At 35.7% G+C, this 12,388-nt stretch overlaps 1 protein-coding gene and 1 non-coding gene across 2 annotated transcripts; both read right to left on the bottom strand.

Annotated features, from left to right (window-relative positions):
* Positions 1-3,500: 3,500 nt before the first annotated feature.
* LOC148847393 (uncharacterized) lies at positions 3,501-4,863 on the bottom strand. Its single transcript, XM_088949883.1, has one exon. The coding sequence runs from the start codon at positions 4,439-4,441 to the stop codon at positions 3,698-3,700; it is 744 nt and encodes a 247-aa protein (XP_088806009.1). The 5' UTR covers positions 4,442-4,863; the 3' UTR covers positions 3,501-3,697.
* Positions 4,864-5,352: 489 nt separating this feature from the next.
* TRNAE-UUC (transfer RNA glutamic acid (anticodon UUC)) lies at positions 5,353-5,424 on the bottom strand. Its single transcript has one exon. It is a non-coding gene; the product is annotated as a tRNA-Glu (tRNA).
* Positions 5,425-12,388: the final 6,964 nt, after the last annotated feature.

The following is a 12,388-nucleotide window of genomic DNA, read 5'->3' as shown; positions in this document are numbered from 1 at the left end:
GAAAAAAAGAAGTGTGGAACGATTGAAGGCACGATTGTTGGGTGTAAATGGGAACTCTCCACCCTTCCTCCTGGTAAGCACACTGTTGGGTGTAAATGGGTCTATACAGTGAAGCATCTTCCTAATGGCAGTGTGGAACGATTGAAGGCACGGTTAGTGGCGAAGGGCTATTCTCAGTTATATGGTGTAGATTATATGGAGACATTCTCTCCTGTGGCTAAAATTGGTTCAGTTCAGGTGTTGATCTCATTAACTGCTATGTATGATTGGCCTCTTGTACAACTTGACATCAAAAATGCTTTCCTACATGGTAATCTTGTTGAGGAGGTGTATATGGAGCAACCACCAGGATTTGTTGCTCAGGGGGAGGTTGGTAAGGTGTGCAGGCTCAAAAAGGCAATCTATGGACTGAAACAATCTCCACGTGCATGGTTTGGCAAGTTCAGTGAAGTGGTGAAGGCCTTTGGGATGAAACAGTGTCAGATTGATCATTTTGTGTTCAGCTATAATTCAAAGGATGGGAAAATCTTGCTAGTCATGTATGTGGATGATATTGTCATAACTAGAAGTGACAACAATGGAATTAACAGGCTGAAAAAATTCTTACAGGACCACTTCAATACGAAAGATCTGGGGAAGCTAAAGTATTTCCTAGGAATAGAGGTTGCGAGGTCAAAACAGAGGATCAACCTATGTCAGAGAAAATATGTTCTTGATCTACTTGAAGAAACTGGGTTGTTAGGTGCTAAACCAGCAGAGACTCCTATGGAACTCAATGCCAAGTTAAGTGTGGATGCAAGTGAAGGGTTTGATGATCCTAGAAGATACAGAAGGTTGGTGGGAAAGTTTAACTACCTGACTATTACCCAACCAGATATATCATTTGTTGTGAGTGTGGTGAGTTAGTTTATGCAACATCCCCGGGTTCCTCACTGGGAAGCTGTTCTGAGAATTGTTAGGTACCTAAAAGGTGCTCCAGGTCGTGGTTTGTTATACCAAAAGGGAGGAACTCTTGAGATAGTAGGGTACACAGATGCTGACTGGGCTGGCTCTATATCAGACAGGAGGTCAACCACAGGGTATTGTACCTTCCTGGGTGGCAATCTTGTAACTTGGAAGAGCAAGAAGCAAACAGTGGTGGCAAAAAGTAGTGCAGAAGCAGAGTACAGGACTATGGCCCATACCACATGTGAACTAGTATGACTAAAGAACTTACTACAGGAGATGGGTTTCTCAATTAACAAACCCATGAAACTATATTGTAATAACCAAGCTACTGTTCACATCTCATCCAATCTCGTTTTCCATGAAAGAACTAAACATATTGGGGTGGATTGTCACTTTGTGAGAGAGAAAGTGATAAGTGGGGTAATAACTACATATCATGTGAGCTCAGGAAATCAGTGGGTAGATCACAAAAGGATTGACTCGGGGAAGAATAGATTACATTTGTAACAAGCTGGGACTATATGATATATACTCTCCAGCTTGAGGGGGAGTGTTAGAATGCTCGAGTCAGAGGTATTTTGGTCATTCTAGTGTATCTTCTTGAAAGTGAAAGGTCTATTGTATCTGAGTTTAAGTTATGTGTCCCATCTTCTATGAGGGACAAAATTGTCTTTCTTGTAACTCTAAGTTTTATGAATAAAATTCAAGTGGGTCGGCTAGGAGAGTGATTTTTCATACTCTCTTCTAGTCTGGCCGAACACTCTTCTTCTCTCCTTCTTCTTCTTTCTCTTTTCTTTCTTCTTTCTTCTTCTCTATTTTGACCTAGAATCAACTAGGGTTTATTCACACTATAAACTCCAGAAAATGGTGTCTCACTCTTGAACCAAATCCATCTCATCCTATGAGCAATCACAGTAAACTTATAATAGCAAGACTGAAAGGCCAAGTTAAAGCATATAGGGAATTTCTAAGATATTCACATAAATCTACTAACATTTAGAAGGTGAAAAAAGAACAGCTATGTTGGCGTAAATGACATATTTCTCAAATAGGAGGAATGCAAACATTGAATTTCCCTTACCTGATAATTTCTGCTACATTTACATAATGACCATATCTGACCTGTCATACAAACACAGTTGCACAGAGGAAACAGAAAGCAAGTTTCCGTGATCCATTAAAATCTCCACTTTAACAAACAAAGGATAATTTTTCTCCCAACAACCTAAGTGCAAGCCTCTGCGAAGCCTCTTAAATTATTTATTCATTCATTATATCCAAGCATTATAGAGGAATCTCCCACATGCAAATCCCTAAACTGAATGGAATGAGGTAACCTAAACCCTAAAGGACAGCACAAAGAACCCTGACTAAATAGAGACCCCAGGCTCACCTGAAACCCTTCTATCAATTCATTATTTCATCTCAACTAAGGATTTAGCAAACCAAACAGCAAAAGATGTACGTGCAGATTACAAAAAACTAAAATACAAATATAAACTCTGAATGTGTAGGTCAATGATTTCAAACTCCTTAATTTCTCCAAAAAACAAGACAAACTAACTTTTGACAATTATGACTGTTAGTAGTTACAAGGATCAACAAGTTTTTTTTTTCTTTTTTGATAGATATGGTCAACAAGTATATGCAAAGTAGTTTACTTGATGAGCTTTCTCCTCTTAAGTTTAAATCCATGTACCATATATATAATTTTGCACCATATAAATGATAAGGAAATATATTGTATCCTTGAGAAAAGTTGCAATCAAAATCCAATATGCCCATTAACATTATTGGTAGAAGATCATCTCAAGCCATCAGCAACTAAAAATTGAATATCTTTTTCTTTCCTTATTCAAAGAAGGCCATATTTTTTGGGGTTGTATAATTATTTACTCGCCACTACATAATGCATCTTCAAACCTTTCTTCCAATAACCTGATCTTCCAACCACTCTACTACCAAGATCTATTCACAGGTCCTTTTCTTCCATTTCTTAAGAACTGTCATCAATAGCAACCAATGCAAAAGACACCACTGTTGCAACATATAGAGACATCGCAGATCTTAGCGAAACAAATATCTGGCAATGCCAAAGCAAAACACTTAAAATTGGCGAACATCTTAAAATAAACATATGATGTCAAGTGTTTTCAGATGTCAACATATATTTCATTCCAATAACACCAAGTGCTTTCCAAGTTTGTAATCATATGTAACTATATAACTTCCAGAGAGAAAAAGAAATTCATGTCACCAAGAAAAGTTCACAAAAGAAAATTTATAAGAAAAGGAAAGAAGAATCAAGCATAATCATAAGACAAACAAAAAGCAACTAATTAAAAGGGAATATTTGCCTTCAGCGGCACATATCATTACTCCATGTACCCATTCTACAAACACCCAACATGTGCAACTAGGAACAAAATAATTCAAAATAAAAAGCAATAATTAAATGTTGAAACCTAGTTACAGCATGCAATCTTACAATAGAAATAAATTCATTAAAAAAATGAGGTACTCAAAATAAAACAAAAGTAAACACAAAACAATTGCTCAGCCACCAAAATTGCTGAATTGGTGAAAGAGTTGCATTTCCATCATCAATATTCCAAGAGCCAAAATAGGCAGGCTTTACATGTAAATCAAAACAGAGTGAAAATGAATGCTAAAGGTAAAGAGTTAAAGCTACAAGAAATGGAACTCCCAATGAGGGAATTCAGTTCCTAACACTTAAAAACGACCCCATTTAAAATATAACTAGCAGAGAAAACAATGTATAGATCAAAAAACACGCATAAGCTATCAAACCCCGATGCTCATCCCCACAGGAAGCAAGTTCAACCAGAAGACATGTGCAGACCCTCGTCGACCAAAGCACAAAAACAGCCGCCATGGAATATGCAACAACTCCTCCTTGAGGAATAAACAATGAAAACGCCGAAAAGATCACCACTGGCAGCATACAGTAGCCAAGGAGGCTCAAACAACGGTAGAGATCCAAATTCCCATTGCGACCCGCCAACATGTTGAATACAACGTAGAGGAAAAAAGAGGCGAAAGTGACCCAACCCAAGATAACGCCAAAATGGATCTTTCCAGCGAGCAATTGAAAGAGACCGAAAGCAATGAGGAAGATAAATGGACCTGACAAATCGGCATCTTCATGGAGATTGGCATTTACTCTGAAAGGGTTCAAGATCGAGATAGTCTTCCTCCAGATTTGGCGAGTATTGATTCCAAGTTCTTCAAGTAGGGGAGGCTCGTCCTCAAAGCTAGAACCAATTCCCACACTAGTTGCACCAAAAACAGGAGCCGAGAAGAATGTTGGTGGAGGAGCAGATCCAATATCAAATGACATAAAAGGGAGGTTTGGGTTTGCAGGGCGAGGTGGCTGGAACGGCGCCGTTGGGACCCGCCGCTGCTGCGGACCGCTTCCGGGATTCCCGCCGGAAGGAAACACTACGGGCGGGACATTGAATTCTTTCGCCATGGACGAAAGCTCAATTAGGGTTCAGAAAATGAAAGCTTCCAGTGCTTCAATTCGATCTGAACTGTAATTCGAAACGAAAAAGTGCCCAGAAATTCGAAGCGATAGAAATTGCATCAGATCAATTCCTCAGATGGACACAGCATGACAGCACCGGGCGGTCGGTTAAGAGGGGTTAGATGGAGTGAAACCCAATGAAATATAGAGAAAATTAGGATTAAATTTCAGAGAGGAGAGGAGAACTAGGGTTTGCTTGCAGATCGAAAAATGAAGAAGTCTAAAGTTGCTTCTTTAGAGTGGGGTTCAGTGCAGTTAAAGGTAGCCTTCCTCCCCGATGAGAAGGGATGTCAGATCTTTCGCCATGTTTCCTCTCACCACTTCTATCATTGCCTTCCTCTTCTCTTGGGCCTTGGTGAGTGGTGACCACTACAGCGTGTTCTTGTTGCCTCAAATGACTGTTTTACCCTAGAAGATTATTATATTACCTGTATTTAGTATCAATATGCATAAAATTGTAAAAAAAAAAAAAAAACGAGGAGAAAATTGGCATTACAGGATCATCTGTGAGATGTGACATGGCAGGAATGCATGCATGTACGCAGGAAGTAGAATGTAAACTTCCTTCCTGAACTACGAGGTGAAGTTGATCATCGGCCGGGCCGGGCTTTACACTACACGGACCCGGGCCTCATTTTAGGCCTATCTTTTATATCTAAAAAAATATTACACATGTACAATATTTTATATTAAATGATATATAATATGTATATAAATTTATTTTATTCATCACATTATATAAAATATTATAATACCATATTATAAATTTATAAGATCTATATATAAAACATATATTATAAATAACACATATATCTATTATAAATAAATGTGTTTTTTATAAAAGCACAGACATAAAATTCCGTTGCCGGGAATCGAACCCGGGTCTCCTGGGTGAAAGCCAGATATCCTAACCGCTGGACGACAACGGAATCACATACAAAAGAACATATATTTAACTATATGTGCGTTGCACTAAACTCAAAAGTATTAACCTAAAGCCCAGCACGGAAATTTGTGCGCCTGTGTCCAATGCGAGCTTAAACACAAAGCCTACGCTCCATTAGACCAGTTATCGGGCCCAAAACACCAAGCATGATTGTGCGTTGGGCTAGGCTCGGGATTTGTGAAAAAAAGTCTGGCCCAACTTATTTATATAATATTTATTGTAATATATATATATATATATATATATATATTATAATTTAATATATATATTTTTTTAGTTTTTTTTCTTTATAATTTCTCTCTCTCTATTTAGCCGCTTCAGTAGCGGCGTGAGCTATATACTTCGAATTCGGGCTCAAGCCCGGATTTTGAGTTTTTATGAGAGCTAGGCTCGGACCTAAGTTGTAAGCTTGATGGTCAGGCCGGGCTTAGGCTTGGGCCTTAAAAAAATCCATTAATGCAGAGTGAAAGCCTGGCCCAGCCCATGAGCAGGTCTAGGCTCAACCGCTCAATCCTAGAGTTTCTAGCTTAGGCTAAAATGATCACCCATCGTGTAAGCGAGTTGAGCTACTCGTGAGCACTTCAACTTGCAAGCACTTGAAGATATTTGGCTTCAAACGAAATAGTTATCAAGTCGAGTTTGGGTGTCACAATACCCAACTCGAGCAGTTCACAAGCCTAATCAAGCTTATAATAAAATATTATTTTTTATACTAACTTATTTATAATATACATTAATAAATTTATAATCGAGTTTCATACTATGTTTTTATTTATAATGTTTTTAATATTAATTTATTTATAATTTTAATACATAATTGAGTTTCCTAATATATTTATTTATAATATTTTTAATATCAATTTATTTATAATTGGCTCGAATCAAAGTTGAACTTAAATAGCTCTCAAGTATCCACTTAAGTCGAGTTTGAGTAGCAAACATGAAACTTAATCAAACTCAAATTGAGTTTTCAAGCTCTAAGTTTTTTTAGTCAAGTTGAGCTCAAGTAGCCCAATACTCTTGGCTTGATTCTAGCCATATCCTAAAGAATGAGAAAAACTTAGTTGCTCCATGGAAGGAGGGAAGCCTACTTCCTAAGTTATAATCAAATACATTAAGAGGGTGCTTGTTAGTATGATTTTGCATGAAGTGTTGTATTGGTGTAGGATGATGCATTAGAAAACAATAAAAGAATTTGGATACAAGGTAAAATTTTAAATTGTTTATTGTTTTTCATAATAGATAAGTGCCACCGGGCATCATTAGATGCCACATAGGACAAAACACTCAACACAACTAACTATATTGTCAAAAAGACATGATATTGAAATGGTTTTAACCAATCAACCTCCCTTGTGAAATAGCCACCTAATTGGTTACCACTTCTTGATACTAGTTGATTGATTACAAGTTATTCCATTTCATGGTCAAATTCTTCCACCAAAACTCACTTTTACATAATCCAAGAAAAATAGAAGTATAAAACATGGTTTTCAAAACCGGATCGAAAAAACTAGGAATCGGTCAGATGATTGTTTTCAGTTTACTCCAAAATCGGATTTTTTTCAAAAACCGTTGACCTAGGAGGTTAATCATTTGAATGGTTTTGACCTTTTTTTTTCTAAACTTTTTATGTTTTTGTTAGAACGGGCCAATTGTTCAACCCGATTGGTAAAATGATTGTACACACCTACATGAAACGTTTGTAATTGTTTGATTACAAGTTATTTTGGTAAAATGCTTGTACACACCTACATGACAATGAAATGGCTCTACAATGCTATATAACACCAAGATGCCAAAAAACACCAAAAGCTTTAGGCTTAGTTTGGAAAGAGTACAAATACAAATATATATACAATATAAATAAATACAAAATACAAGGTTTTGCATTCTACATTTTTGTATTTGTACTCCTTCCAAACTGAGCCTTGGCAATAACTTGGGTCTCTCGTTGTGATGCATAAAGAGTCCAAACTCCAATGCTATATTAATTTGGATAGAAAACCAATATTATCATGACAAGCACCAACATTCAGTTTCTAACATTGAATTCATATTTACCTTCCTTGCAAGTCCAAATTGATCCCAGATTATATGGATGTTGATGTTGCTCAATCCGAGGTGGTGCACGAACCAAGAAAGGTAGTCAGATAGTCCTTGCCAACAGGGTGGAGCCGCGCTTCAAGACCTATGATCAAGAAAGGATGTTAGAAGCTCGAGGAGTTGTCCCCGGGTAGATACTCCAACATTCAAGTAAGTAGAATGTGGTGGATAGTCGGGCCAAGCAATGAGGGTGCTAGTTCGAGTAGAGTAACAGTATGGGTATCAGCCCCTTTTAGTTGTTAAATTTATATCATATGATATTTAACTTTTATGTCCTACATGAAAATACCCCCTAATCATTAAGTCAAATGATGAAATGTGTTAAATTACCAAAATGCCCACCTAAACTTTTCTTATTTTCCTTTTCTCTTAAATTCTAATAGACGAAAAATACCTTCATTTTCTACAAACAAAACCAACTAAAATATCAAGAATAATTTCATGGGCATAGAAAAAAAAAATTAAATTCTTGATACATTTCACTCACATGAATGTATTTCTTTATCCACTCCTTTCTCCAATAAATCAAGTAAAACCAAACAAAACCATAAATTTATATCTATGGTTGGGACTTACTTGGTAATCGACTGCCCATAAGGTAGTAATCAACTACCTATGACATTCGAGATTGATATCACCTAATAGTCAACTGCCTGGAAGGTATAGTAGCCGAGTACCTATGACAGTCAAGCCTAGTGTTACACTATTTTTAATTAATAGTCAACTATTTAGTAATTAATCATCGATTATGTAAGATAATCGAGATTGAGTAACAATTAGTAGTTTGTAGAGAAGAAATTAAGATTCCCTTTTGTGATTAGTAATTGACTACCTATTTTTGATAGGATGAAGCAATTGACTATTTGACCGTGATAGTCAATTACTTCACAAACAAAAATAAGATTTTTAACCATTTGAAAGCTCAACGGTTCTTTCCTCTTTTGGTAAGCCTTTAGAATCATTAAGAACAAGCTTTTAATGTTTTTTTAGAGTGGTCTAAACCCTTTCTAATGACTATATAACAGTCATAAGCTCTCTAAGCTTGATTCTTGCTATATATGTATGAGTGTAAGATGAAAAATTGAACGAGGAAAATGAAAATGAATTGTGCAAAGTATTTCAAATGAAACAAGAGTAAAAAGCAAGAGATAAAAGAGTGCATGTGAAGAGATTTTGAGCTAAAAAGATTTTCATCTTTATAACTACTTATGCTATATCTTCAAGAGCTATATAGTCTAATAATCATTGTGCATTCGCTTGCATTTGTTTAGTTTAAATTGTATTTATGTATCAGCCTTGTAGAGGCATTACATTGTGCTTCATATGTATATGTCTTCATTATTATTGTATTCATTCAATTAATAGGTACAGGTTCTAGCTAAGCATTGTTAAGTGTTCTAAAATTGAACACTACAAGGTTAGAATAGCAGCTACAAATCTATGTAATTAAAAGTTTTGTTGGCACATAGAAGTCCAACTATTATAAAGGTTTTGTTGGCACTTGAAAGTCCAACTTGTGTAAAGATTTTACTAGCACCTAGAAGTTTAGCTTGTATATAGTGGATATTTTCAGGTGGTGTGCCTAATGAGAGGATATTTGTTGGCTAGGCCGAATTAGGCTGTAAATCCTTTTTGTGCATTTTATTGTTCTTGATATTTGTTGTTTCTTTGGTTACTCAGTCTTGTACATACAATACAAGACATTTTTGCCCTTTACCTTTATTGCATTGCAATCATTTTTAAAGAACCATTAGATTGGAACAATTTTGTATAACCTAATTCACCCCCTCTTGGATTAAGCTATTTAGACAACAGTAGATACATGGAACAAGACCACTTAATATGATCCACCAACATGAAATTAACCCACTATTAAGTGGGTAGATTTATATGTATTTTTTTCCTTTTAAAGTGACTATTCAATTATGTGGGTTAAATAATCATAAATTAGAATTCATAAGGATAACAACTAAGCAATTAGAGCATACAAATCAACTGGTCAAGCAAGTAATGATACATAATCAAATCAAAATAATTGTCTTGCTAAAAAATCTTAAAATTTTATTCTAGTTTCAACGAGTGTGTTTGGTTCCGTTTATGTTTATTGAATAAAAGCGGCCACATAGGCACCCCATCAGCAAAAGCCTCAATAATTGCATCCGTACGTATCGATGTTTGCAAATTTCTGTGTGCCTCTCTCATTTTAGGAAGCTTCATTTTGAAGCTTCTTGAAACGGGCAAGTGTTTATTGGAACTTTGCTGATGTGGTGCCTAATGGCACCTATGTGTCTTAAGCGCCCTCATTAATTGTTTTTCTCTTTTGTAGCCACACAAGTACAAAACATTTATTCAATAAACATACATGGAACCAAACACCCTCTGAATTAGTCCAACCTAAAGCAATGTTTGGTTTGGTAGAAAACAAGAGAGAAACATAAAGTTGAGGGAATTTAACAAAAGTCAAGAATTTCCCACAATGAAAGTTCTAAATGATTTTTTTTTTATAAAATTCCTTTAGAAATTGCCCCCCCCCACCTACAACTTCATTCTTTTCTCTTGTTTCTTATCCAACCAAACTTAAGATGTTTTGAGCAATGTTTTAAAAATTGACCCAGAATCGGAACTATTCTAGCCACCAGTTTTCGGGTTGATGGTTTGACCATTTGGTTTGAATGGATGGCTCATTCTGACAAAAAATTAAGAAAAAAATAATTAAAATAAAAAAAAGCCAAAAATCATTAAATGGGTCAAACATCAAAAAACAACTCAATGACTCCCGGTGATCATTGAAACACGCTAGTGTGTGCTGAAAAAAGATAAAATCACTAGAGGGCCATTGGTTGCAGGTAATTTTTCTCCCAAGTTGTAAGATTGGGCTTTTCTCTTAATATAGTGCCCATTTGGGAGGGCTGAGGTGCAATCATGCAGGGGCTCCTAGCTTTTTGAAGTGTGTGCCTCACACAAATATCCAAAATAAATTATTTTTGGGGAGCCCAGATCGAATGTCAATCAGTCATTTGAAGGACTGGCTACTTCGATCTCCTAAATATCCTAAAGAAAAAAAAAAAAAGAAAATCTAAAAGAATTCTAAAAGGATAAAGCCTAAGAGCTGTTTAGGAAAGAAAGAATTTGAACTGAATATTTCGTATGATTTCTTCAATCTGTGAGGAGGGGAGCTGAAGTAGGGGTGATCATGGGTCGGGCCCAGGCCGGGCTTTACCTTCATAACAACAGGCTTAGGCTAGGCTTGGGCCCAGCCCAGCCCGCATTATGGGCCTAAAAATATAAGCCTAGGGCTGGACCAAGATTTAGGGCGTAATTATTATATTTCAGTTTCAAAATTAAACAATTGTACCTTTTTTTCGTTTATTGTCGTGGAGACTATAGCAACCTGTAAGAAACTTTAAATTTAATATCAAGATAAAAGCTTCTAACATAAAAGAAATTAAATAATTAATTTATAAGTTTCAATTGGTCATTGGTATGCTAAAAATGATAATTTTAACAAACCAATTCTTATATCAACAAAAAATCAGCCTAGAACCTATAATATCTATCAAAAAATAACCATCCATTGTCATGTAATGTCTACAAAAAAACTTTAAACATCTTTGTAAAGGGCTCCATCTTCCATTCAACTCCAACAAATAGAAAGTGAAATAAACAAGATATTAACAAACTAAGAAAAAATAGTTCAAATTAATGTAAATAAATAAGTAATAAAATATTGAAAATGGTTTCAATTTTACCCAAAACTTGCAACCACTCTAAATTTCATATTTGTCTTCATCACTAGAAGATTCACCTTTTAGCGAGAGAGAGGGAGAGAGAGACTGGGTGTGGTGGTGGTTTTATGAAATTGGTGAGAGAAAGAGAGCCGAGAAGATTAGGGTTTAGTAATTTCCATATTTCATTAAATACTATATTAGAATTTGGTAAGACCTAAGACCGTAGGATTAAAATCTTTAATCTCCTACAAACCTCTATTAATATCTATTTAATATATAAAACATCAACTATCAAATATTTTAAAATAACATATATACATAAAGATATATTATTTATAAATAGCCGGGCCGAGCCGGGCCTAAAAAAATTAAGCCCAAGCTCAGTCCTAAATTTTGTGGGCCTAATGCAGGCATGGGCCCAGGCCAGGCCTTAACAGAAAACCTAGGCCCAAGCCTGGATTTTCCAGGCTAGGCTTGGCTGGGCCAGGCTGAAATGATCACCCCTAAGCTGAAGATAAAGGTGTGGGTGCTTGTTGTGTAGTTGGCTCCTAGTTTCTACCCATTAAATGGGTTGTAATGTTCTGTTTCTGTAATGTTTTGTAGGTTAATCTTGTAAACAATAAAATTTACCCAATAGGGCTAATTTGGAGAAGATCCAAAAGGAAAATGGAACTCTAAATTCTCAAATAGTCGTTCTGAAAAATGTTTGGTTTGGCAAAGCTTTGCCAATAGATTTTTCAAACTTTTTATATGAGAATTTTCTTTTCAGCCAAAACCCAACTATATAGTGCTTTTTTTTTTGGTAAACCAACATAGAAAATACTGTATGTTCGCAAAAAAATAATACAATATTAAGCTTTTAGAATCTTCCTAGTTTGTGGGATGACTTATTGACTTATTATGTTAGAGCTGTTAATAAACACTTGGATTTGTTTTAACACCTATCCCTTAAAATACTCTCACCTCACTTTTGAAAAAAATTTAAACCCACTTTTAACACTTGTCAAAACACTTATCGAATGCTCACACTTTTGACACTTGTCAAAACACTTATCGAATGCTCATTTAACGTGATTACTAGATCTGGTACCAATAATAAGTTAGGTCCAATCG

The sequence above is a fragment of the Nelumbo lutea genome, chromosome 6, assembly GCF_056320005.1.
Source record: "Nelumbo lutea isolate HS-2025 chromosome 6, American lotus-T2T, whole genome shotgun sequence".
NCBI lineage: Eukaryota > Viridiplantae > Streptophyta > Magnoliopsida > Proteales > Nelumbonaceae > Nelumbo > Nelumbo lutea.
Note: the sequence above shows the minus strand (reverse complement) of the source record. Positions and strands in the feature narration are given on the sequence as shown.

What these genes read in the sequence shown, in the direction of transcription:
- LOC148847393 (XM_088949883.1), bottom strand. Translation starts at nt 4,441, where the DNA reads ATGGCGAAAGAATTCAATGTCCCGCCCGTAGTGTTTCCTTCCGGCGGG.